Consider the following 27,185-nt stretch of genomic DNA (forward strand, 5'->3'; position numbering starts at 1 on the left):
TTTTCTTTCTCCTGGTAGTCAGGGGCTACCTCAGTTTTTTCTTTGCAGCTTATAAAAGTTCAGGAGTTACAGAATCCCAGATCATCAGCCAGATGCCCTTGGAGTGAAACACCGTCTTCAGAGGCAAGTTATCAACTCCTCTTCTGTGTGTGTGTGTGTGTGTGTGTGTGTGTGTGTGTGTGTGTGTCCATGATATGTGTGTTAGTGCAGAGGTCAGAGGTCATCTTCAGGTGTTATTTCTTAGGCAATATTAACCTTTAAAAAAAAAAAAGGCAGAGACTCTCACTGCCCAGGGCCTTGCAGATTAGGTGAGGATGGCTGGCCAGGAAACCTAAGGATCACCCTATCCGTACCTCCCCAGTGCTGGAATTACAACTACAGCCACCATACCAGGCTTTATTTTTAATGTGTAGTAGTGTAGTAGTTTTAATGTGTAGTATACCTGTATGTATATGCACTACATGTGTGCCTGGGACCCACAAAGGTCAGAAGAGGGCATCAGATCTCCTGTAACTGGAGTTACAGATGGTTATAAACCACTATGTGGGTGCAGGGACCAGAACCTGGGTCTTCTGTAAGAGCAGCAAATACTCCTAATCTCTGAGCCATCTCTCTAGGCCCATACCTGGCTCTTTTTTAATAGGTTCTAAGGATGAAACTCAGGTCCCCAGACAAGTACAGCAAGCACTTCCCTAACTGAGCTGTTTCTCAGCCCAACTCCTCTGTTTTCTGGACGTGTCGTCCAGAAGCAGGAGGCAAAGGTCTAAGAGAGAGATGGGAGCAACAGGCCCTGGTAGGGAATCTCTGGGCCAGATTGAGTTGGTCTCAGTGTTGGGCAAAGGGCCTCCCTCTCTACAGCACAGAACACAGCTCCTCCAACCCTGTGTGGCCTTGACCATTTGTCCCTTGGGCCTCTGCTTCATCCACAAGTGGCCTGCCTGGTGGGTGGATGTGTCAATGCCAGAAGTGGAGAGGAGCAAGCCTGACTCTATCAGGAAGTCCAGAAGTGATTGTTAGATAAATGCAGGTGATTAAAACTCAGACATGGTAAGCTCTTGTCCCTGTCAGCAGTCCCTAATATCAAGATACTCCCAGACCTCAAACTAAGAGTAAGCTGCACTTCTGGAACACTTTAAGATACAGCCAGCCTCCAGGTCTCTGCACAGGCTATTTACCACTCCCTCTCATGCTGCAAAGTCACTCCTCTTTAGAGCTATAGTCAGCCCCATCTCTGCCTCCCCCGGCACCGTCTACACACCCTACTCTCCATCTGCCTCCTTCCCTGATCACACACAGGTGAATGTCTCCAATTCCTCAGCAGCCTAAGCAGTCCTCATGGCTGGAGTGGCCCAAGACCGTCATCCTAGAACTCAGGCCACTGCTCCCCCTCCCTTTCATGTGGCTCTCACTGACCCGCCCCTTACCTGAATTTGGATCTCATCTGAGAGCTCTTTGCCAAGGCCATGCAGCTGCCCAGCTGTGGGGTCCAGAGCTTTGACCACCAACCGCAGTCCAGTCCGACCTTTCACCCGGCCATGCACATTCATGGCAAAGTTGTACTGAGGCGGGAGATGGATAGATGCCTGGGAAAGACATCAAGCATGTTTCCAAGAAAGAGGTCCAGGGCCCCAACATCCCTAAGAAGGTGACAGATGGACATACTGGCCCCAGGTAGGTATCTGACTTTTCTCAAAGACCACTGTCTTGCTGCCAGGGTCAGAGGGCAAACCCAGAGTAGAAAAGATGATGGTCTTCTAGCACCATGGGCCACATTTTACCATGTGCGGGTGTTTAGAAAACTTTGTGTTCACACAAGAGCCACTGTCTTTAGAGCAGCACGTCCCCAAGCCTTCTGTGTGCACAGGTATGTCAGGAGTCACCCAGAGGCATGCTGGGCCATGTAGGGTTTCTTACAGAGACAATGACACAGGGTATCTTAATAATCACACTGCTGGTGTCCCATGCAAACAATCCGGGCAATACTATGGCCCTGGGGCCAGGACCCCAAGAAGCACTGGTCATGTGTTGAATAAACTTGGGCAGTTAGGAAATCCTTCCCCTGGCCTTGGCCATCTGCTGCCAGCTCCATCATCCATGGCAAAGACCAGAAGGGGCCTTCTAAAGCAACCTCACTCAGGATACTGTAACCAAGGCTGCTGTGGTCAGAGCCTGGAGCCATAAGAGCTGGCACCGTTCAGTTTCCCCCTACCTGGGCAAGGCCTAGGCAAGTCCTTTCCTGTCCATGGGCTTTAATTCAATGTCTGCCCTGTCCAGCCCTAAGATCTCAGAGGTGGCTGGGATCCTGGAGGAGGGCTGATGGACAGGGGTTTGCTCTCTGAGAAAACCAGAGCAAAGACCCAGGGCTGCCTGGCACCATAACAAAAAGCAGGTGCAAAGCTAGAGACCCTACCCCAGAACCTCCTGGAGGTAAGGTGGCTTTCCTGCAAGGTTGATATTCTTGCTGCTGTCCTCTGGCAGTCACCTGCAGTTGTAGTTTGGCTGTCGTTTGTCCCCAAGGGTTCCTGTATTATAAATTTGGGCACAGGAGCCTGTGTAGAAGGGGTCACAGCAAGGTAACTGCTGGGAGGGCACTGTCCTCAGAAGGGATCTTCATAGACTTACAGAGTCCTGTTAATTCCTAAGAGCGTGGGGCTGGCTTCCTTTTTCATCATCTCTTTCTACACATCTCAATCCACGACACCAACTGCCATGCTGTGACATGACCAGCAGGCTCTCACTAGGGCAGCATTAATACTAGTGCCATGCTGTGAAACTCCCCAAGCTGAGAACTAAATAACCTCCTTTTCTCCATAAAGTATCCTGCCTCTGGTATTTTGTTATAAAAACAGAAGAGTGGCAGGTATACCCTAAACAGCAATATGTAGACTCCTGTGAGACAATGTGGTGGAAGCCTCAACCAGGAAGGATGCTGGTTCAGGCAAGGAGTTGGGATTTCTGGGAGGTTACCTCATGGTGCCGCCCTCGGAGGTCCAGGACATCCCGCTTGGTGACAGACCAGTGGAAGGTCAGGCCTGGCACAGCATTGCCAAAGGAGAAAGGGCTCTGGTTGCTGGTGATCCCGGTGACGTAGACAGGCATCTGGGAGAAGCCAGGCCTTGTAATGCTGGTTCCAGCACTGGGTAACCCCCCCCACACACACACCCATCCTCACTGACCCCAAAGCCTCCCTGCTTCCCTTATGCAGTGGGAACTGTGCCCTGGTCTTTCCTAACCTGACAAGGGCAGGCTAGAGGGTCTAGGAGTCTGATACAGTACAAACAACACACATAGGCCAGATTAAACCCTACCCTGTCACTGTCACAGGGGGGCTGTGCATGTAAGGTTCCTTTCTGGACTAAGCCCTGGAACTCTAGGATGCCCAAGTTTGCCTCACAATACTGTACAACTGCCCCACACCCTTAGACCTGCTCCAGCAGGGAGACTCTGCTCTTGGGGATGGACACAATGGGGTGTCCGGCTAGCTGAGTGCCTGCTGGAGGGTACCGGTGAAGATAATGTGGCTAATGGCAAAAAAAAAAAAAAAAAAAAAAAAGATACCAAGCAGGTTGCCTGGGCAATTCCTAGCCTGGCACTTACCACTAGGCCTTTCTAGGCCCAGGTTCCACAGTTATATACCTAAACAGAAAAGACTGGGCCTGTCAGGGACACTCATGGACTTTTCCTCATCTTTATTCCCTAGGCAGTATGGTCTGAGCCACACAGAAGCACTTACAGCATATTAAATGCTGTAAGTCACCCAGACACAATGAAAGTACACAGAGGCGCTGGAATAGAATGGTACTCCATTGTACTTAGGAGACTTGCATGTCCTCAGATACAAAAGAACCATGTCCACCTGGGTGACCTTGGGCAGAAGGCCACCTTTCTGCTCATCTGTGATGTGATTACTACTACCCAAGTGTATGGAGCATACACACTCGCACTATAGAGCAAGTATCACAGACCCATGTTCTACTGTGCTGAAAGGCGGTAGCCTTAGGAACAAGCAGGTGTCAGTAGGGAAGGCCAAAAACATGGAGCTTGGGGGTGAGTGTTGACACCCAAGAGATCTGAGCCCCACAGACCAACATGCCCCACAGATGAAGGGTAGAGGTGGTTCCCTCACAAGGCATGGTGCACCAGCAGTGGCCTGTTAAGGGCCTGGGCCCAAAGCCTAAGGCCTCCTGACCCATCAGCCTCCCACCTCACCTGGGTTCCGGTCCTCATTCGCGTGATTGGGGCACGGATCCTCACTGCCTGGAGCTGTAGCACTTCTACCTCCACACGGTCCTAGGAGAGAGCTGGGGCTCAGGCTACGTGGGTTGTTGAGAACCCTCCAGGGGAAGGAGGCATCTGTCCAGCTATGAAACACCAGCAGCATACTCTTTTGCCTGTGAAGGTATGCTTTGAGGATGGCTCACTCCATGGACCAGCCTTTTCTGTCCCCCAACACTGGGAGTTCCAGTCTGGTCCTGGGCCTGCAGCCCTATCCTATCTGAGCCAGCTGCTATAGTTCAGAACTATAGACAGGGGACCAGGACCCTGAATTGTTCTTCTCTGGGCGGTGTGGACCTCTCAGGATAGGCCACAGACAGTCCCAACTCCATACTTAGCCTATCTGCCTCTCTGACACACCAGGATACAGGGAAGAGTAGAGGAACCAGTCACATCTGATGGCAGCAGGTTTTACATCTTCCTTTATCCTTAGCTCCATAAATCAATTAATCTGACCAAAGACTAACTGTACTGGCTCCTCCAGATGCTGCTAACTAACAGGGGAGTTGGGCTAATAAGCTTTTTAGCTCTTTAGACACTGCACTTATGGAGTCCACCTTCCTTCTCTGCTGTGGTGGTGTGAATGAGCATGGCTCCCAGAGACTCATTTATTTGAGCACCTGGTCCCCAGTTGGTGGAACTGTTTGGGAAGGACTAAGAGGTGTGGTCTTGTTGGAGGAGGTGTGTCACTGCGAGTGGGCTTTGAGGTTTCAAAGGCCCATGCCATCCCCAGTCTTCACTCTCGGCCTCATGGTTGTGGCTACTGTTCCACATACCTGCCTGCCTGCTGCCATGATGGAGATGGACTTACACCTTGAAACTAAGCAAGACTCCAACTAAGTATCTTCTTTTAAAAGTTGCCTTGGTCATGGTATTTTGTTATGGCAATAGAAAAAGTAACTAAGACATCCAGCTAGTGCCCTGCTATTTAGGCAAGTGCTTGTTTCATAACAGGTGCCCACTAAGTCCTTCTTTCCCTTATCTTTCTCATTGCTCAGTTCTAGCTGTCTCTGGACCACCCCTTGGCCTTGGGATGCTGGTGTGTTCAGGATTGGACAGATGGAGCCAGCAGCATCTGACAGAATCATATGCCCAGTGTGGATGCGGAAGCTACAAGCCGAGCCTCTCAGAATAGCTGGTGACAAAACCCCCACACCCTGCCAAGGACCATGATGGGAGACAGGTGAAGGAGAGGGCCCAGCAAGGTGAGAGAAGGGAGAGCCAGTACAAGCGTAGAGAGAAAGCCACGGGAGGGCCAGGGCTGGGCCTTCTGGCAGATGGGAGAAGAAAAAAAGAGCCTATCTCTGAAGCCACAGTCCCTTCTACAGAGGGAACAGAGCAGGGCATCCTGGGGTCTTTCATTTCACTCTCTGGGATGCCTGTGTGAACCCTGGACACCACTGGGATATGCTCGGTGCTTCCTTGTCATCTCCACCAAATCGATACACAGAACTGGGCCAGCTGCCCCTGCCATTCAAAGACTTTGTGGTTTAACTTGGATTCTTGGAGGCAGATACTGAAACTGCTAGAAAAGGGAGCCAATCAATGAACTCAATATTGGGTCAAAGCCAGCCTCAGGGACCAGGATTACCAGGCCCATGGGGGGTGGCCACTCATCAGGCCCCCAGGCATGTGCTTAGATGCTCCCGGTGTAGAGAGTTGTACAGGCTGCCCACAAGGGACCTCCTAGAGGGATGGGGTGACTGAGGCTTGAACACCACATAAGCTCTCCTGTGAGCGGAACCACAGGAGCCTTCCAAGATGCCTATGTGAGCCACTGTGGAGGGGTGTGTGTGTGTGTGTGTGTGTGTGTGTGTGTGTGTGTGTGTGAGAGAGAGAGAGAGAGAGAGAGAGAGAGAGAGAGAGAGAGAGAGAGAGAGAGAGGGAGAGAGAGATCCAGATGCCCTTCTGGGTTCTATCATTAGGCCTTCTTGGGAGTGGAAAGGATCCCCCACTGCATTACAGAAAGGGAAGCTGTCAATCTGTGAAAACTGACGTTCACCTGTTGTCAGCAACCCACTGGTGTGGGTCAGGGAACGCCTCCAGGGGGAGACAACTGCTTCAACTGAGGCTTCCAGCTTCCCTGCTGGCCAAAAAAAAAAAAAAAGCAACTGGGAAATAAGCCCACCAAAGAGCCTAAGCAGCCAGAGCCAGTGGGCCAGTAGTTAAGGAGGAAATGAGCAGAAGACTGAACTACAAATCTAGGTCTGAAATTACTGGCTGTCATACACCATGCTTCCAGCACCCACCCGTGAATTTAGGCACGCTGTTACACAGAGAGCACCTCATCAGGAATCATCCCTTCCATCCCATCACCACATGATCAGGACCCACTGCAGACAGTGCACAAAAGGACCCAGAACTCTAACCTCAAGCAGTCCTGGGCCAAGGCTCAGAAGCACCACAACAGCCATGGGCCACCAGCAGGTGTGCCACACAATTCATCTGCAGAGGGGGAAGGTAGCGAAACATGTACCGAGGAATCCAAAATACCAAGATCGGTGTTCCCCAGCACAGGTACCCTCATTATATACTACAGAACCTGTACCCTGGGGATATTAGTGATCTTATCTCAGAGAGCATCTGGAAGAACCCAGGAGGCTTAGTCTGGAGAAGAGCCATCTCAGGTCTGGGTGTCCTCAAAGAGGCGGAGATCAAATCTGGCAGAAATCCACCACACCAAAACCACTCCCAGAAGCCAATCACCGGTGGCATAGGTGATACCTGAGAAACGATGATGACCTTGCCAGTCTCAGCATCCACCGCCTGCACGACCCCCAGCACAGAGCCATTGCCGACCATGAGCCCACGCACCAGCCCAGCACTGCTCACTGCTGCCACACTTTCATTGTTGATGGAGAAGAGGATGTTGGACTGAGGATGGGGGCCACCCTCGGAGGTGATCTAAGAAGTGAGAAACAGTAGCTCTTGTCGGGACCTGCCACGCTGGAGAGCCCTCATCATCCCACGCGGGTAAGGGTGCCAACCGTGAAGGCCCACATTGACCTGCAGTGGCTCCTACCTGCATCATGGCGCCAATGATCAGTGTCACCTTCCTGGGTATCAACCTGAATGGAGGGAAGACCTGGATGTGGAGGTAGAAGAGAGAGAGGACTGGCATCTGCACGCTGATATTGGCTGCACAGGATGTGCACTGAACATGGGGACAGCCCTCAGCTGGGGGTGACTGGCGGTGCTGGGGAAACCTCTGACCACAGGAATAATGACCTTTGATCTCTCAGTGCAGGTCTCAACGTGTGGCCCCAGCTAGCAGCACTAGTACTTCCTGATGGCGTCCTGGGGACCCATCAGGAATCCTCTGGCCTAATCTACCTGAGACCTAGGAAGCCAGAGGCGGGTCCCTGTAACTGGGGTCTGACAAGCCCTGTGGTAATTAAGGGTGTCTGCCGAAGTTGTGACTGGGGTCCCCAGAATTCTGATTCCTCTTTGGAAAGCTGCCTCCAGCTCTACTAAAAGCAAACTGTCTTGGAATAGGGCTTTACTTCAACAGCTGCACCATTTCCCCGCAGAAGAAAGGGCTCAGGAGCCGTCAATAGCCAGGTAGACACCTCATCTCTGTAGCAACTTTGCCCCACAGCCCCCACAAGTTCCTGCTTGTCAAACATGTAAGAAGTGCTCCAAGGAGAGCGTGGAGACTGCTCTGTGCTGAGAATTAGTCTTGGTTGGGCTGTGCTATTTATAGGCAGAAACGAATTCCTCACCACCAGTAGGAGGAAGGCACACTTCCATCTGGAGGCACAAACCGCCTCCGCCCGCTTCTGAAGGCAGATCAATGAAGCCTACCACCCCTGTGTGGCCGGGGCCTGCAGAACATGGTGCTATTGCTGCTGCTAGTGGGTATTTGGAGATTCTTGGGCAAGGTGGCCTGACCCTGGCTGCCCTAACCTCTGCCTATAGTGGGGTGCCTGTGAAAACCTAGATGCAGGATAGCCTACACCACATTGAGACAGTGTTGGGGCCTCAGAACTCAGCTGATCCTGAACAACTTGCCCCAAGAGTCCCCTTTCTGACCCGTTCTGCTTGACTACCCTCCCTGGCAGGTGCTCTTGGCCCTCCTGGGCCTGGGCTAAGGCTCAGAACTGACTGGAGGAGTCAGTTCTATACAAGCTAAAGTCAGTCTATGGCTTCCACCTGGCCACTGCTTTCTGGAAAAAAACTTTGCCTGTCCCTTTGCCACGGGACACAGCACAGCGTTTCTCTGAACTGCCTAGACCCCTATGCCACAGAAGGAAGCCAACACCTCAAGGTCCCTTTGGTTATGCACCTAATGCTGCCATCCACATACTTGGGAGCTGGGTGACTATGCCCTCTGCTCAGAGGACATGGTAAGGGACAGGCTTTCCCATGGCTTCTCCTTACAGCTGAAATCCTAGCCTGCCACGGTAAAGACACGCCCAACCAGGATGGAGCCCGTAGAGCAAAAGGAGCAGAACTACCTCAATTTGTTGTGGGGTGGAGCTGACTCTCTGCCCAGATTTGTCCGTCACGCTTGCAGACAGGCTGGTCTGGCCAATGGCCACGCCATGCACGAGGAATGTGGCCGTGTAGTTGTCTAGAGCTTCATCGAGAGTCCTGAGACAGAAAGAAGCACTGGATTCCTCCTCCAAGAAGAGCTGCCTGAGAAGCTACAATGGGAATCAGCCCCATCCCCTGGACACCCTTCCCAACTCCTGTGAGGACTCACACCAGCGTGATTATCTGGGAGGCAGCTCGCAGCTTCAGGTCCATGAAGGTGAAGTACTTGGCCAGGAAAGGCTTCTTGTAGAAGTCCAACACGCGGACATAGGCCTTGACTGCCTTCCCGATCTCCACCTAAGGCACAGGCTCAGGAGTGGTATCTCAGGGATCATTCCCCCAACATGTGGCACCCAAGGCTTTCAGCATCACCAACCTCCATCTCAGAGCTTGGGAACTGCAGACAACTCACCCAGAATGATGTCTGGGCTTGGCCAATCAACGAGTGAAAAGTGATGAGTTTATAGTATATGGGGACTAGGGAGGCTTGGCCATAGCACGAGGCATGGACTCCTCTCCCTACTGGTGGGCTACCAATCAAATTAGAGAGACAGGACACAGCTTAGAACAACACGGGCACAGAGGGGCTTAGTGTCTGAACAGCTCAAATCTGTGCAGTCCATCAGCAGGCACGTTAGGAAGGGAGGGCCCGGAGTGCCTGCTGACGAGGAATCCAGGGAGCAAGCTGAAGGGAAGCTGGCCGTGCTGGCACTCAGGAGGCTGAGGCAGGAGGATAGTGAGTTGAAGGTCAGCTTGAGATATACAGCCAGCCTGTCTCCATAAGAAAATACCCAGGGGAGTATTTGAAGCTGGGTAATAGACTCTTAGCTTTAAGCTGCCTGAACATCCCTCTTTCAATGACTAACCTTTCATCAGCACAGGTAAACGGGGACTGGGCAGCAAGCCCTGGAAGCCTACCTTCAGCCATCTCAGCTCTAAATCAGTTTCCCACTCACACAAAAGGAAAACCTCGGTCTGCTGTTCATTCACATCACAGGAGCACTTGGCAGTATTGAGTTTTACTCAATTGCCCCTGAAATTCCCAAGAATCCACATCCTACGTGCTGAGGCAAAACTCCATGCTCAGCAAGGTGTATGCCAGGCTGGTGAATAAACCTATGTGAGCCAGAGGACATGCATTCCCAAGTCAAGGCTAATTCAGTCAATCCTGCAGGCAGGACTTACTGCCAACTTTACTGATGACAACTGGGATGAAGAAATATAGCAGGGACATCAGCCTGCACTGTCCACAAGAGGCACAGGAGTCAGAGATGGAACATAAGTTCAGCTACTCTGGAGGGGACAGAGGTAGGCAGGACCCAGGAGGAAAAGCAAAGGATATAAGGAAACACTTCCCAGGACATACTGTCCTTGTTTTATGTGCATCAGCAGAGAGGGAGCCGTGAGGATAAGTGTCTACTGACCTTGTCCACCACTCGAACGTAGAGCTCCTGGATGTCCGAGACATGAATGATGGCCTTTGCTGGGGCTGGGAAGGCCAGGCATAAGTCATGGACCATGACAGTTGATGAGCCTGGGAGCAGAGGGTGCACCTGCAAAGCAGAGGTGGACAGGGTCACAAGGCCGTAGGTCCCATTTCTGCTCAAGGGGTTGTTAGCAGTAGCTTACCTCCTGAGATAACAGCACTCAGGAACTAGCAGGCTAGAAGTAGACACAGAAGATCCTCTGTCACCCCAGCAGCCAGGGCATGAACTGAGGATGGGGTGTTAGTGCCAGAGGGATCTAAAGCAGCATACATCTCAATTTTATGCATTCTATAAAGGGGGGGGGCTAATCAAAGTGTGATGGATGAGGATACACGGTAACCTGGAGGCAGAAGATTCAAACCCAGGATGGCTTGGCCAGGTGGCTCTAGTAAGAGCAGCACATCCCTCAGAGTCTCATGTGAAGCAGCAAGTCAGGAGCTGGTAGAACTGGGGACAGACAGTGGTTTCCAGAGTTCTTGTTTGAATTCACAGCACAGCAGACCTGATAACAGACCACTCAGATCACCCACTCCCGAGCTCCTGCAGGCCTACCCATCTCTGCAACCCAGCTTTGCTTGAAGTCATGACCAACTAAGAAGTTTTAGGTGAATGAACAAACACAAGCCTGAGTTTCCTAGTCTTTTGGCTCCCATAGCACCCTTTACCCTTCCTTACCCATGCAGCCCTAGAGACCCCCTTAGCAACCACAGCTCCAAGCACCGGCTCAGCTGCAGTGGCTCCTCACAGGGGACATCTGACTATCAAACATGGACTTGCCACAACATGTCCTTCAGGCATGTGTTTCAGCTGGGTGGCTTCTGAGGCTGGGCAGGCAGGGGCAGGGCGAGTGACTGACTTGGCCAGTTACAGTCTGTCACAGTGGGGCTTAGGGGTATAAATGCATTCAGCAAACAGTTCAGCATTTGTAAACCTAGTTCCAATACCAAGAATTTGTGGGGTGGGGGTTCGGTGGGGGGGTGTGCGAACAGGTTCTCCATCGAAGAAAAATAACCAACTTTCTGCCTCTTCCCCCAGCCCTCAGCTGCTGGCTCCAATTTCAAGCCTCACTTCCCTCACCAGACAGGCACGCTCTTTCCTCCACTGGGTTGAATTCCCCTCATCACTGTTGGGAATTTTTCAGCTTGTCTTTCCCCTTCATGCTGACCTCCACCTTCAGAAGACTTCACAGAGCCTGGTATCTGGCACTAGCGGCCTGCACCCAGCCTCCATACCTTGATCAGACAGAGGCCGGCAGAGCGAGTCTCTGACAAAGCACAGAAACCAGGTGCTTAACACTGCTGTAGCTCTGCAGAGCAGAACTAGCTTGGCTAAGAATGGGAAGTTCTGAAGAACTCCACAGAGAACATAGACCTTATGGATTCTGATCCAACAGCTTTAAAGGACAGGAGAGCAAGCCATGCCTCAAAGGCAGGGTGGAAACAGCCTGAAGGGGAGATAGAGATCCAACTGTGGTGGCTCAGTTCCCCATCCTGGGGGCACTGCCTCCTTCACAGGGAAACGGGGCCTTCAGCAAACAGAAGAGGAGTAGAGGAGAGGAGAGGGCCAGTAGGGAGAGTCTAAGCTAGGAAAGGCCTAAGCCCACGGGTAGCTGGGGGTAGACAAAATTGGAAAGCTGGGCCAAGCTGCTCTACGCAGGTGTAACTGAGCTCCAGGGCACATTCAAGCAGATGAGGTGTGCCTGGCTTATTTAATATGATGGCTTAAAGTAGATTAACAAGGATCCCAGGGTGGGAATCACACTTACATTCCAAAATGATGGCTGTGGGATCTGAGCTGTTGCTGCTAGCCAGCCTAGCATTAACTACGGGTGGAAAAGCCACCAGTCATCAGGCTTTGCTGTGGACGGCTATTACATTTCCCCTAAAGAAAACTCATGCAAAATTGCATGGAGGAATGAGCACCTCTGAGAACATGACCTGAGCCCCCTGTCTGACGCACATGCAGGAGCTGCTGCTGTCAGGAGCTGGCATGTCCTTTATAACCTGAGGAAATTACACGGTGCACCCGCTGCCGACAGACCCACGTGGGCAATACAGGCGTGGGTGGGCTTTTTCTTTTTTGTTTTCCTCTCTGTCCTTCAAAAAAAAAAATTACTTTGCACATTTTAAACAAAAGCATAAAATGGCAGTGGGGAAATCAATTCCTCTTCCACTTGGCTTCCCAGAAGATGGACATTCATCCACTTCCAGATGACAGAAGGGGAGGACAGCACCAGGCTGCATGTGGGGAAGCAGCGAAGTCTGGCTGCTCCACTCCTGGACTCACTTCAGCTCATTCTGGCCTGTAACAAAGCCTTGAGTCCTGTGCGTGAGGTCACTCTGAAGACAAAGAAACAACACGGAGAGAAGTAAAGAGCTGACCACTAGCTCATAGTCCCATGGAGACCTTGGAGCACTCCTCACTAGACTGTGTAGGTGGCTTATACTTCTCAAGAGTCTGTAACTTCACATGCTTCTTGATGGGCATTCAGGAGCATTCAGAAAAGGTGGTGGGGGTGTCTGGAATGAATTCTCATTTCTAAGTGTTGACAGTGCCACCTGAGAATGTCATCAAGTACTGAGCCCAAGGGAAAGTTCTATCATCAGTTTGGAGATGATGAATGCATTACTCCTCATTAAGAAACTGTATGGCCCATGAGCTCACCAGCCCCGCCTTCCTGGGCCCCAATTCACACTTCAGACTTGTGGCATGTGACATTTTCAGATGGATAAAGACCCTAGTAATATTTCTGACCATCAATGGGACCATTAGCTTCTCTCTCTTCTGATGTACTCATCAATGCCATGACGTAAGTCAAGTTACCATGTAAGAGGACTGGGACCCATGTCTTTAATCTCTCACCCGTCAGTCTACAGGGATGACCAGAGCTCACACGAAAACCACAGGTATCCAAGAGTCTCAGCCTAGATAAAACTTCATGCAGTGGTCAGCTCTGTTCCCAAGAGTGAAAGCAGGGGTTAGGCACCACACCATCCACAACAGCCTCACAGAAGACACAGGGCACAGCTGAATTCAAGCTCTACAACCTGTCACCTCCTACCAACTCATCCCCAGTGTACTTCTGCTATGCCCCAGGGCATCATGGCTGGCCACACACTGCAGTACTGAGCGGTAAAAAAGCACTACTATGGCTCACCAGAGCAGAGCCTGCAAGCCTTATTCCTTCTTACCGCCATACTCTGCACTAGAGCTTTGCTGAATGAACACAGTAGAAAAAAGTGTCAAGTGCTCAGGGCACACCAAGCTCTCAGTGACAGGCTAAGCTCAGAGGACTCATGAAATATGAGGAATGGTTGAGGAGGAAGAAATCCTGAGTTTAAATCAGGTAAACACTCTTCTGTGCAAACCAGCCAAAAATAAAATAAAGGCCCCTTGCAGAGGGTTCTGGGGGCTGTGTGAGCAAAACTAATCAGCCTTGCTCAGCCTGGGGTTCATTGTGTGGGCATGAAAACTTCCACCACAGCCTGCTTCCTGCATTGCGCACTCAGATCTCCTCCAAAGACACTGAGAAGACAACTACATACATACAGGAGCCATTGTGGAGCTTCAAATCCCTATCAATAGAGAAGAACGAAGCATTGTCTAGGAGCTACGTGAGAACGGCTGTGAGCTTTCTTGTCTGTGAAGAAGAGAAATGAGAATGCTGCTAATTAACAGCTGCAAAATGCCAAAGAAATGTGCAAATGTGTCCTTCAGAGACAGCCTTCCGAAGGAAGCTGGGAGCACCCGTCACAGCCCATCAACACTCTGAAAGATCCTGCAGGTTCGGGAGAGGGAGAAGGAAATAGGACCCGATTTCCCCTTGAAGCAGTCAGAGGAGAAAGCAGAGACCCAAGGTCAGTGTTCCATGGAACTTGCTGGGACAGATGCCACACTCAGAAGGCCTGCCTCCAAGGTGCCTTCCCAGGGTGCTTGCCGTGGGACAGAATGGCTACAGCCCATTGTGACTCTGTGAGGATGGGGGCACTGATACTCACACAGTGGTAACCCAAGAATGGCAGTGTCTGAAGTAGCTCAGAGGTCCTCTAGAGGAAGTGGTAGTGCTGGAATCCTTGAGTCTTTTAAACAAAGGTTCCAGCTTCTATTTGAATAACTCCAGATGTGGTGTACTCACCACCTATACACAGAGCCAAGCCAAAAATTGACTCTGAAGAGCACTCGCTCCTGGATGAAAGGTCTTTCTTCTGGCCATAGGTTTATCCTCAGCTTACTCACGAAGGGCAACCTGACTAAGAGAAACTGTAGTTGGTTGCTGTGGCAACAGACATACCTCTCCTGATTTCAAATTCCCCTCTTCTTGATAGCGGGAAGTTATTTTTAATCTCTAGAAGAACACAAAGATAAGGTATGTTTCCCGATGTGTGGATGAATTTCAACTGAAGCTTTTCCTCCTAGTGTCAAGCTTTGACAAGGCACACTCACACACAGGGCTGTGCAATTATTCCTTCTTTTATAAAGGGAACAATGAAAATGCTTGGAAAAAGTATGAGCATCACACCTACAGCTCCAGCTACTCAGAAGGCTGAGGTGGGAGGAACACTTGAGCCAAGGAGCTCAAGGTCAGCCAGGAAATGTAGGGAGACCCCAGGGTCTTAAAAATAAAAAAGCTGGAGAGATGGCTCAGTGGTTAAGAGCACTGGCTGCTCTTCCAGAGGACCTGGGTTCTATTCCCAGCACCCACATGGGATTAAAACCATCTGTAACTCTAGCTCCAGGGGATCTGATGCCCTCCTCTGGCTTCCGCAGGTACTGCGCGCATGTGATGCACACATACATGCAGGCAAAACACTCATACACCAAAATTTAAAAAAAAAAAAAAACTTTTAAAAAGGAAATTAAAACAGATTAGAAAACACAGACCTAAATCATAAGAAGACAGTAGAGGAGGAACAGAAAAACAAATGGTCCCCAAGCCATGAACAGAGCCAGTGCCTCTTGCAATGCAGACAGTCACATCAGGAAGTTTAGAAAAGGAGCATCCTAGGTGCCTTGGAATCTTCCAGCAGCATATGTATGTATGTATGTCCCTCTCATGGTTGCTATGACCAATTCCCACAGGTCCTAAATTAGCTGCATGTGGACACAGAGTGTTTGCTGACCATTAACTCACCAGTATTTTATTTAAGTCAGCCTTGCACAGAGCCAAGCTAGAACACAGGTAGGAATCTGGAGTGAGGTGCACCCCTAGCACTCCCCTCTGCTACCTTTCTCCATCTCTCACCTGGCTTCTCTGATGCTGTCTCTTCATTAACCTAAACAAGATGCAGAGATGGCTGGTTATGAACCCGAATCAGGCAGCACCACATGCATCCTTACTCATAAGCATGTCCTTAGGTTCCTTAGCTTGCTGGTCACTGAAGTGCTGGATTTCTCCTACCTCTGCAGTGGTCTGCACTACCACCATCTATGTGTCTATGAAGGCCTTTGTACAAGAGCTAGTCTCCACCTCACCAATCATGGAAGAGAAAGGAGATGCAGTGGGCATCTGCTCCAAGTCCAATGTCATCTAGTCTGGCAGCAGAAAGGCCTATGACAATCTCAATGTGTCTGTGACCAGAGCTCTACAATGTGACCACACTCCTTTAAGGGCATTCTCAAAGATGACCTGCATGGTGGAAGCAGAGGTTTACTCTCTGGTCACGGGAACAGCACCATTGTCCAATACCCTGCACCCTTCTCTCACAGGTGGAGAGAGAAGTCCTGAGCGGGGCAGGGCAGATAGCATCAGAAAGATGCCCATTCACTGCCTGCTGGAAGCTCTAGGAATCAGACAAAACCTTGGAGAGACTGAATCTGTTTTCTTCTGGAGGCCCAATCTGTACCTACGCTAGCAGAGGCAAGGTGGGGTGAGGAATGTTAGCTGTCCTTATCCTCATAAACACACTTAAAAATATACACTTTCAGTCTAGCCTAGAAGTCCCTGGGACACTACCCCATCTGGGGCATCTATAAAATGCCCACATCGTGCTTAGTGGTGGAAGGATGCCAGCTTTCTCCTCATAGTCTAGAGTAAGACAACGGTGGCTATTGTCATCACTTCTATTCAACACTGTACTAGAGACTGTAGCCAGGACAATATGGCAAGAAAAAGAAATTAAAACTTCCAAATTCGAAGGGAAGGAGTCAAACTACCTGTATTCACACATGACATCACACACACACACACACACACACACACACACACACACACACACACATCCACAAAAACACAAACCTAGGGAATTCACTAAAAACTCCTAAGAGTTCAGCAAGGTTACACAATATGAAACCAATACGCAGAAATAAGACACATGTTAGAAAAATAAAATTTAAGAAAACAATTCCATTTACAATTATTACCATGAAAAAGGATACTTAGAAATAAATTCAGCAAAACTAGTATAAAACTTAGCACTCAAATGGAAACACTACTAAAAGACATCAAAGGAGGCACAGGTGCCAGGGCAACACCTCACACTCATGGACAGAGACTGTGAATATGGTTAAGGGGCCAACCTAAGTCCTGGCAGAACTCTCGCTGGCTTCACGATTAAGTTGACAAGTTGACTCTATAATTTATATTGAACTGTAAGGGATCCAAAACTGTCAAAGTAGACTTGAAAGAGCCAGAAGGCTCACACTTACAGACGGTCACACTTGCTCTGAAGCAATGGTGATCTACACTGTGACCGACACAAGTAAAGACACGCAGGTCAACACAGAGCTGAAGCAGAGCTGGGGCCTCAGAACTAAGCTCCTGTCTCTGATCTACTGGCTTTTGACATCAACACCAAAATCATCCAGTGCAGACAAAAGAGAGCAATGGCTCCTGCTAGGACAGATGGACAGCCACACACACCAGAAAGGTCCTGGGTTCCCATCACACACTCGGGGTAGACAAAGCGCAGAAGACAACAGGTAAATCTTCGGACGCTCCATTTGCCATGGAGTCAGGGTGACAGGAAGCACAGGAGCACAGAAGGAAGCCCAGCAAGACCGCTCTCGGCTAAGGCTCATAACCTGAGTTCAATCCCCACAACCTACACGGTGGAAACAGAACCAGCTCCTGCAAGTTGCCCTCTGTCCTCCACATGAGTGCTGTGGCATGCATGCTCACCCACCCCCAACAAAATAAACATATAAATAAATGTAACTTTAAAAAGTTTAAAGAGATATTATACTGAACCAACATTTAAAATTTTTATTTATTTTATTATTTTTATTTTAACCAAAATTAAAAACATAAGCTTGAAAGCATGCTACCAAGAAAGCAAAAGGACAAGCCTGAATGAAAAGTATGTGCATATCACATCTCATGAATGACTTTTATCTAGAATATAATATGGTATTCTACAACTTAACAAAAAAGAGTAACAAGCAAAGGATCTAAACGGACATTTGTCCAAGAAGACACAAGAATGAAACACAAAGATAAGCCGAATGACTTCACTCATCAGGGACTACAAATCTGCCTCACAAGGAGAAGTCACCTGCACCTACTGGAGTGGCTGGAATATCAAGGTCTGATAATTACAAATGTTCACAAGGATGAGGAGAAACAGGCACTCTCATCCGGTGCTGGTGGGAAACAGTCAGGGGTTCCTCAAAACATTATATACAGAGTTCCCATTCCTGGGCATGTAAACAGATGTAAAAAGATGTATCCACACAAAAAACACACAAGGCTGGAGAAATGGCTCAGCAGTTAAGAGCACTGGCTACTCTTCCAGAAGAACTGTTTTCAGATGCCAGAACCCACATGGCAGATCACAACCATCTGTAACTCAAGTTCCAGGAGATTTGACACCCTCTTCTGGCCTCCAGGCATGTACATGTTGTACATTACACACATGCAGACAAATACTTGTACATATAAAAAAAAATTTCAAAAATTTCTCCCGTACACAAACATTCACAGCAGCAGTATTCTCAACAGTAAAGACAGAAACCAGTGCTAGGCATATAGCTCAGGTGGTGGAGTGCCCACCTGGCACACAGGAAGCACCGGGTTGGAGTCCCAGCACCACATAAAAACAGGTGTGGTGGTGCACACCTACAATCCCAGAAGTGGAGAGGTAAGAACAGCCGAAGATCAATTATCCTTTGCTAAGGGACAGCCTTAGCTATAAATTGAGCTCCAGGCCATATGAAGTCCTGGTTTTGAAGGGAAAAAAAAAAAACAAAACAAAACCAGAAGCCCCCAAATATCAACTAATGGATGAATGAACAAACGAAAGGTGGCACAGCCATACTCAGCCATAAAAAGGAATGAGCTTCTGGAACATTCTACAACATGGAAACATATGCTAGGCAAGGGCCACATGCTTTGTGATTCCGTTCACTCGAACTGTGCAGAATGGGAAAATCTACAGTTAGGCAATACATTAGTAGTCACTGAAAGCTGGGACAGGGCATGAGTTTGGAAGAACTCAAAGGTGACAGGTGGCTATAGGGTTTCCTTTCCAGGCATGCAAACACTCTAAGCATGATGATGGTGATGGCTGCTCACATCTGTGAATCTACTAAGAACTTCTGCACAGTCCACGAAGTTGATGAGATGTAGGGGAATCACCCTTTAGTACCAGGAACAAAGGAATCAACAGAGGCACACACTGCCAACCCTCCCCCAGCCCCGGTAAGGCTCATGCCCTCTGGTTTACCTTTTGTCCCCACCATCTCCTGATATCCAGCATCACAGTTAACCCTTGAGTCCAACACTTCCAGGCATATTCCTTACATTCAGTTGTTCCTCTCACTTTACACCTGTCCAGCTCAGGGCCATTAACTTTGTGATCTCTAGGCTAAGATAGCTGGTGGAGGCAAAAATCAGGAGAAACAAATGTGCCCCACAAACCCACAAACACCAATATATGATTGGAGCTATGCCACCAACTCCTGAGTAGGAATGGGCAACATGCTCCATTGTTTCTGAAAACAGGAGCTAGGCCTAGGTCACTGCCTGGATCATGGCCCTCCCTGGAACGCAGGTGCCCCCGTGCTATGGCCAGCCTTCAAGGGTTCAGGTGCAGGAGCAAGGCAAGGCCAAAAGTAAAGGGCCTGGAGAATCATAGACAGCCAGTCAACCAGACTTCCTGAGTTGAAGCCACACCCCTCCTTTCCAGGACCATGTCAGTGTGGGCAACCTCAGAGTCCAGGGGAGCCGTGACTCTTTGGGAATGAGGCAAGTACACTTTCAACAGAGGAAGCAAAATTTGGGCTCAGAGCTGCCTGGTGGCAATGCCCTAGCTGGCAAGTGGGGACACTGTGTGGGTGGGTATCATTCTGGACTTCCTTTCAGGAGGAACTTTCCATTTAATGACTGCATAAATACCCCGTCAGACACAAGTGAGACATTTACGACAGTTCTTTGTTTTCACTCTTTGGCTCTATTAAGAAAAGAAGGTTTAGGGGCCGGAGAGACGGCTCAGTGGTTAAGAACGTGGGCTGGCTGCTCTTCTAGAAGATCTGGGTTTGGTTCCCAATAACCACATAGCCTTTCATAACCAGCTCTAACCTCAGTTCCAGGTGATCTAGCATCCTCTCATGGCCTCCGAGGGCACTGCATGTACTTGGTACACATACATGCATGAAGGCAGATGCTCATACGCATAAAACTAAATCATCAAAAAGAAAAAGGGCTTAAAGAACTCAGATCCTGTATAATAAAAAGAAGGGCTAAAAGTACAAGTAAGCTAACTACAGGCCACACAATAAGAAAAAAAGCAACTCAGGGCATGAGGAAACCAGGACGCTCCATTCCTCCACACCAGAGGTCCAACCAGGACCTTGTCTGTAAGAGTGGAGGAGGGTGAAGTGGGCACTGTGGAGAGCTAGGAGAACATGAAGAGTGGAGCTTTGAAATGAAAGTTTCTCAGGGTTATCATAAAGCCATTTATGTAATAAAAGGATAATTAAAAGATGAATCGGAAGATTGACTGAAAGGAAAGAATTAGGTAATTAACAGTGCGAGTAATCGTAGACACAGAAGAGAAAGCGCAGAGGTGGCATGGGAACGACAGACACTGCAGAGCGACTCAGAATCTCGAGGCCCTGCTCAGTACAAGGTGGGTGTTATTAAGTGCGGCTTTCTGAAATAATCTGTCAACCTGACTAGACAGTTGGGATCCTGATGCTCAAGCTTACCATAGCCACGCCCCGAGTGTCCTGGTAGGCCACCTTGATGATGTCCGGGGTGCTTGTGTTGAGGAAGAAGTAGCCAGAGCCTTCTGTGATGTGGAGTTCCACCTGGAGGGAGATGTGGGGATGGAAGAGGTCAGGCTGGGTGGCAGAGTGCAGGGTGCCATGCTTGGAAGGGTGGTGGGGGCAAAGGGCCATACCTGGACACCGGGGTGGTTATAGATGGTCACTTCCTCCGGACTGACCCTCACATCTTCTACAAGAATAAGCTCGATGGAGGCTGACACAGGCACTAGAGGGTCATGCTGAAAAGGAAAGGCCAACACTGTCAGACAGAAGACAAGGGCATCACCAGCTACCTCCGAGAAGAGCAGGGCTAGATGCCCCAGGGAGTGGCCTCATTCCAGGAACAGAAGCTTCAAGCAGTGTCAGTACCCAGGGGAGGCCTGGGAGGTAGAGAGAGCCCCGGAGAGGTCAGAAGCATATGTGAAGGTCTTAAAGGGGCGTCTATGGGCTGTGAGGCTCCAGTGGGGAGCCCAGTGAGGCCACTCGAAAGCTAGCAAGTTCCTGGAAGAGGTAAGAATGGAAGCTTCCTTGTCTCAGCATCTGGGCTCCTTAGGATGCAAGCCCCCACTTCCCCTGCCCTCGGGTATCTACTGCCTCCACACCATTTCAGTAGCAGCTTATGGGGTGGCCTGGGAGGTGGGTATCATCCAGACAGGACCATTCTTGGGGGACCCTTCCAATTCCTCATATGTACCTACTGGTCCCCCAGAAGCAGCAGATCTGCTTGAAGCCCTTAAGAGATGCTGGGGAGAGGAGAAGAATCAATCAGGGACTGATCCCTAGCAAGGAAGGAGCAAGGGAGGTCACACCAGACAGAATCCACAAGAAACAGGAGACATCCTGGTGTTGCCCATGGTCCCACCCACTGGTGTCCTCTGGCACATACCGGTTGCTTCACTCTGGCTGCGTTCAGGTGGGACTGCTGGTAGTCAGCCACCGTGGCAGAGATGGCCGTGGTTCCTGAGGCCTCATGAACCGAAACTGCCTGCAAACCTGAGGGCAGAGAGGGGAACAAATGTTAGTCACCTTGGGGCCACCTCCTGCTGCCGATTCAGTTTCAGGTTTAAAAAACAGGTAACTGAGTTTGCTGAGGCTTTGAGTCCTGTAAGGGTTAACAGGCCAAGAACAGAGTTGCTGAGGTAAGCTGAGAAGACAGGCTTGACATTGGGCTGCTGAGGAAGTTTGTCACTGTCACAGCATGGCCAAGGGACCTGGGACAGGAGACCTTTCTGCTCTGGATCCTGAGCCCCGAGTTCCTACCTCACATGCCCATATGGGATTAAAGGAGCAAAGTGAAGCTGGGCGTACTGGTGCATGCCTGGGGTCCCAGCACTCGAGATCTCAAGTTTGAGGCCAGCTTGACTGCAGAGGAAGACCTTGTCTCAAAACCAAAAACCAAAAACCACAGTAGCCAGGTGTGGTGGCACATGCCTTTAATCCCTTCAAGGGAAAAGGCAGGTGGATCTCCGAGAGTTGGAGACCAGCCTGTTCTTCATAGTTAGGCCAGCCAAAGCTACAATGAGACTCTCGTTCAAAAAAAGGGGGTGGGGTGGAAGATGAGCTCTCTCTCTATTCCACGCTTTAGCTCTAAATGAAGGGAAGCCCCAGACACCTGAGGTCCTAGGCAAGAGCAGTGCAGGACTTTCCTGGTGTCTAGGGCTCCTCCACCCTCTGGCTCAAGATTTGGCTCACCATGCAGTTTCTTTTGGCCTTTCCCATCATCCTGGGATACCAACTGCATGGGTTGGTCAGGCTCGGTGCTCGCCAGCAATGGCCGGGAGGACTCCCACTGGATGCTCAGAGAGCTGAAGTTATCGAATCGCCGGCCCTGTTGGTCATAGGCACCCAAGTCTAACAGAGGATTTCGGTGACTGGATACTGGAACCTAAAAGAAACAGAGATCAGATGCTGTGGCCACATCCAGTACTCTCTGCCACAGGTAATGTCATGAAGTCAGCTGTTTCCCTTATGGGCTCAGATGGTCCTGATGAAGGGGTGGAGATAAACTGCAAACCAATGCTCAGGAATGTCACCACTAAGGTGCCCCAAAGCCCTGTCCAAAATGGCTCCTACTTCTCCATGAGGGATAATGACTCCCCTTTTACCTAACAAAATGGCACAGAGGGTGTATAGCAAGGAGGCAGCCAAGCAGAGGCAGCCCCAAGCCTGGATCGACCCTTGGTTCCAGCTCTTCCTACCCAGGAAGGCACAAAGGTCTCCATCCTTGGCTTCTTTAGTCAGGGTAGGAAGCAGAACCAATTTGTTGGGATTTTCTTTAAAAAAAAAGAAAAATTTTTAGACTTATTTATTTTATGTGTATGAGTTTATCTGCATGTATATATGTACCCCTCATGCCTGCAGAGGCCAGAGAGGTAATTAGATCCCTTGTAACTGGAGTTATAGATGGTTGTGAACCATGTGGGTGCTGGGAACTGAACCTGGTCCTCTATAAGAGCAGCAAGTACTCTTAACCACTGAGCCCTCTCACTAGTTCTGGGATATTCTTTTAAATATGAATCCTGTGTGGTTATTTGAAAGACAAATTCACACTATTTACCAATACCATTTACCAATGATCTAATCCATTCAGGCATAGCCCAGAAGGAAGAACTGTCCTCTCTCACCTAAGGGTAACTATCACTGAGTCTGGAGAGTGAGATATGACACGTGATTTGTGACAATTCTGGAGGGGACCTCTAAGACCTAAGTACAATCTCTTTTTCTGCACAATGGCTCCTCGTGATGGACAAGCTGAGACTCATGCACCACACAGGCAAGAGCTGAACTTACACTACAGAGTTAAGATGTGGAGCTATGGGGTTGGGGGCTGTTACTGCGGCACAGCAAAGCATATCCTGACTGATGTTACCGCCAAGCTCCCTGCCTCTGCCTCCAGGATCCCTCTCCAACTTCTTGTAGCTCACCCAGTTCCAGACAACACCTGACCAAGCATGCTGAAATTGAATAGTGCCCTTCGTGGCAGCACCTCAGCTCATCACCTGGGCACACCAAGGGTTTTAATGACTGGGCAGGACACAAGCTGGGGAACTGTGGGTGTGGGCAGGAACCGCAGAGGTCTGTCCCCAGGCACCTCACCCCTTCTCCCAGATTCAACCTCTGGTAGAAAATGAGTGCTTTTCTGGGAGAGACATCAGCTCTGTGCAAGCATGCCTGCAGGCTGACTGCAACTTTCCCACTTTACAAAATGGAAGGCTGTGGCTCAGACACTTTACAGAACTTGCTCAGTCTCACAGGCTTAGGGTAGAAGACGGCAGGTCAGATTCTCCAAGGACTTCCTATGACATTGGTTTCTCCTTAGGCACCAGCTCAACCCAGCCTGGACTAATTAGTCCCCTGGTATACAAGTGGCACCCAATCTTGGTAAGAAGAGGACCTGGTCTGCCTGCAATCTGTCATTCCTGCTGGTTGACTCCACTCTGGTGTCTCACCTTGCCAATAATTTACTCTGCAAACACGTCCTAGGTGGCCTCTGGATTTGGAGAGCTATAAAATTAAATTGATACTGCACCCAGATGCACCTTGGGGATATATCTTCTTCAAGGTCCTCTAATGAGACCATAAATCGCAGGGGCCATGCCTGAATGGCCGGCTCATGGCTCAGGAATGCAAGGACTGATGGATCACATGGCAGTTCTGTGTCCAAGGCCCATTACTTCTTGCTGACACCAACAACACATAGTCCATTCTGAGTCAAGCTCCACAGTCACAGTACTCCTTTCAACCAGAGGCAGCTCTGGACTCACCCAGTCTGACCACAGACAGACCGGAAACAAACACCATGCTCAGCTCCTCACCAATGCTTAAAGACAAGGGAGACATATCTAGATCTGATTTGGTTTTGCCCTGCTGCAGCTCAGCAGCACAGACTGCCCAACGTGAAGGCCCCTGCTCTCCAGGTAGGCACCCACTCCCCATGCCCTTGCTATCTTAGCATCCCTCAGTCTGCATGAGGGTGCCTCCCAGAAGGACTCAGGGACAGCATGCTCCTGGGTTTGCTCACTTGCCCAAGGATGTTTGCTGAGCTCTTAGCAGGAGCCAGCAAGAGACTAAACTAGGCAATCAAATTGTATAGTGATAGGTCACTGTGCGTACTTGGGAGTGGGAGAAGTGGGAGGGGGGATCAGGTGTGCTGAGGCAGGTGCATCTTTAAGTGAAGCCAAAGACAAAGGAGAATCTGGATGAAGAAATGAGGGAGGCTGGGGCCAGGGATAGGGAAGCTACAAGCCCCAGGGCTCAGCCTACCTAAGCCCCAAGCACTGACAGAGGTGGAGGGAACAAGAAGACATTCAAGCATGAAAGGCACAGAGGTGAAAGTGGCCAGGGACCAGGGACACAAGGCCCCAAAGGCCACAGAAGGGACTTGGCTTTCTCACCGGGCTCAACTGGAAGCCACAGGCAGGTTTAAGCAGAAAACACAGAATAACGTATAATGGCTACTCTCTGGACTCTACATCCAGTCACATAACCCCCAGCACTGGTCTCTATCACCAGCAAGGGCTGGCTCCCACAGGAGGTGGGGCTTGAACCCAGCCCCATGTTCCTTCGTGCTGGGCTCATAGTAGAACTTGTGCACTGACTCTGAGCCGGGCGTTGGTGGCGCACGCCTTTAATCCCAGCACTCGGGAGGCAGAGCCAGGTGGATCTTTGTGAGTTCGAGGCCAGCCTGGTCTACAGTGTGAGATCCAGGAAAGGCGCAAAGCTACACAGAGAAACCCTGTCTCGAAAAACCAAAAAAAAAAAAAAAAAAAAAAAAAAACAACAAAAAACAAAAAAGAACTTGTGCACTGACTCTGGCTCTTTACCTCTGGCAGGGGACCCAGCAGGCAGATGTTTCCTGAAGATCCAAACTTAGCACAATGTTGTCCCTTCCACCAAGGACAACTACACAAAACAGATGTGAACTAGAAGGTAAAACTTGCAGGCAAACCAGGCAGAGAGAGGGAGAGAGAGAGGGGTGATGTGGACTCTCACACACATGTGGTAGCTAAAACAATACGGAAGCAGAGTAGAGCGCGGGAGGGGTCGTCACTGGAGGCTGGGAAGAGAGGGGAGGGGCAGAAGGGGATAGGAAGCAGATGCTGAACACAGGGAGCAGTAAGCTCTGGGGTTCTGCAGCGCAGAGAGGCAACTAAATACCAGAATAATATATAAAGAACAGCAAGGAAACAGTCTGAAGCTCCCCAACACAATGGAACCATCAATATTTGAGAAGGAGACCTCCCCATCCTGATTTGATAGCTCATACTACATGCATGCATGGAATTAATCACAGTGCACCCCATAAATGTGCAATAACACATCAACAAAAAGCTAAAAAAGCTTGAAGCAGGTAGTGAGTTCAAGATTTCATCTCAACAGGTCTCTAAGTCAAGATGGAGAAGTCTTCTCCTGAGCAGCTCACTCAGAGGCCAGAAAAAGATGATCATTCACTCTGCAGTAGACACTGAGACTGAGCCACCTTCAGGCTCTGAGCCTGTAACACTCCCTATCTTGATGAGAGGGAGCAAGGTACATATTCTACAGGATCCCTGTGGGGTCAGCGGAGAGTATGCAGAAGCTGTACATCTTACTCTACACCACCCTTACCAGCCCAAGTGAAGCCAGTGGAGGAGGTAAGTGCAGGTCTGTGGAGTGTTCATTCTTAGCTCCAATGATGAGCAAGGGCCAGAGAAGGCAGAACCACCCCACAGATCCACAGCACAGCAGCAGGGGAAACAGCTATGCTGGACTCCAACAGGAGAGATGAAGGCTGGTCCTCAAGCCCCAGGTATTACAGCTGTGCTAACCAAGCTTTCAACAGAAGGGTGTGGATCAAAGGCAAAGCTCTCCTTCACTCACCAGGGCCCAGATCTCACAGCACCTGCCCCCAGCTGCAAAGGCCGTGGACACACTCAGTATCAGAAGGTTCATGCAGGTGTGCAGGAGGCCTGGGTGCCCAGAGATGTACCTACTCTGAGATCGCTTCAGGGAAACAGACCCCGGGGGCCACAGGAGGAATTGCTACGTTTGGAGATAAAGCTGGTTCTGCATTTTCAACTCTGCCTACCTCAATGATGGCCATGGTGTCAGAGGAAATGAGGCTAAGGGGTAAAGGTTCCAAGCACACAGCATTGTTCTGGTCACCATGTGGACAGGAGGGATACTGGAGATCATGACCTGACCTCAGAATCCTTGCTCTTGCTGTCTTACCTCCCTGGGGCCTTTTGCTTGGCTCCCCTAGGCTGGCATCTCCTTATCCTGCTCTTCCTGCCAATACCTCTGTGGCCTTTCTGCCTCTCTGGCATCACTGCTCCTCCCAGCTTAAACTCTCTGTGGCATTTCTGTCTGCCAGTGGCTCCTCACCCTCCTCAACACTCTGTTATTCCAGAACTTGGATGCTAAGAGCCAGGAGAACCTGTTGGGATGAGGAAACTATGATTTCCTTCCTCCAAGCAGGGCTGAACTAGCTTATCACTAACCCCTGAGCAGGACGCACTCAGGCCCTGGGCTATGAGGACTGCACAGCCCCAGCTTCTAGAGAAGCCAACCAGTAGGTTTTACCCCCATAGCTGCTGTTTGAAGGACTCACGGTCTTTCTTCCCATCTTGACACTTACTTTGGGATGCCCTGCCCCGTACTATTCAATACTGCAGATGCCCCTTTTCCTCACAGTTCCCAGTCCCA

At 50.0% G+C, this 27,185-nt stretch overlaps 1 protein-coding gene across 1 annotated transcript in view; it reads right to left on the reverse strand.

Annotated features, from left to right (window-relative positions):
• The window catches only part of Nup210 (nucleoporin 210), a 101,262-nt gene that overhangs the window by 20,518 nt on the left and 53,559 nt on the right, over positions 1–27,185 (reverse strand). Inside the window, exons 17-28 of the mRNA XM_059258196.1 lie at positions 22,194–22,386; positions 21,388–21,494; positions 20,636–20,740; positions 20,442–20,543; positions 10,236–10,364; positions 8,981–9,108; positions 8,733–8,868; positions 7,298–7,360; positions 7,000–7,179; positions 4,210–4,290; positions 2,968–3,099; positions 1,425–1,583 (exon numbers count right to left, since the gene is read on the reverse strand). Of these exons, the coding sequence (XP_059114179.1) occupies positions 1,425–1,583; positions 2,968–3,099; positions 4,210–4,290; positions 7,000–7,179; positions 7,298–7,360; positions 8,733–8,868; positions 8,981–9,108; positions 10,236–10,364; positions 20,442–20,543; positions 20,636–20,740; positions 21,388–21,494; positions 22,194–22,386 (1,515 nt within the window). The remainder of the gene's footprint in view (positions 1–1,424; positions 1,584–2,967; positions 3,100–4,209; positions 4,291–6,999; positions 7,180–7,297; positions 7,361–8,732; positions 8,869–8,980; positions 9,109–10,235; positions 10,365–20,441; positions 20,544–20,635; positions 20,741–21,387; positions 21,495–22,193; positions 22,387–27,185) is intronic.

The sequence above is a fragment of the Peromyscus eremicus genome, chromosome 3 (genome assembly GCF_949786415.1).
Source record: "Peromyscus eremicus chromosome 3, PerEre_H2_v1, whole genome shotgun sequence".
Classification (NCBI taxonomy): Eukaryota; Metazoa; Chordata; class Mammalia; order Rodentia; family Cricetidae; genus Peromyscus; species Peromyscus eremicus.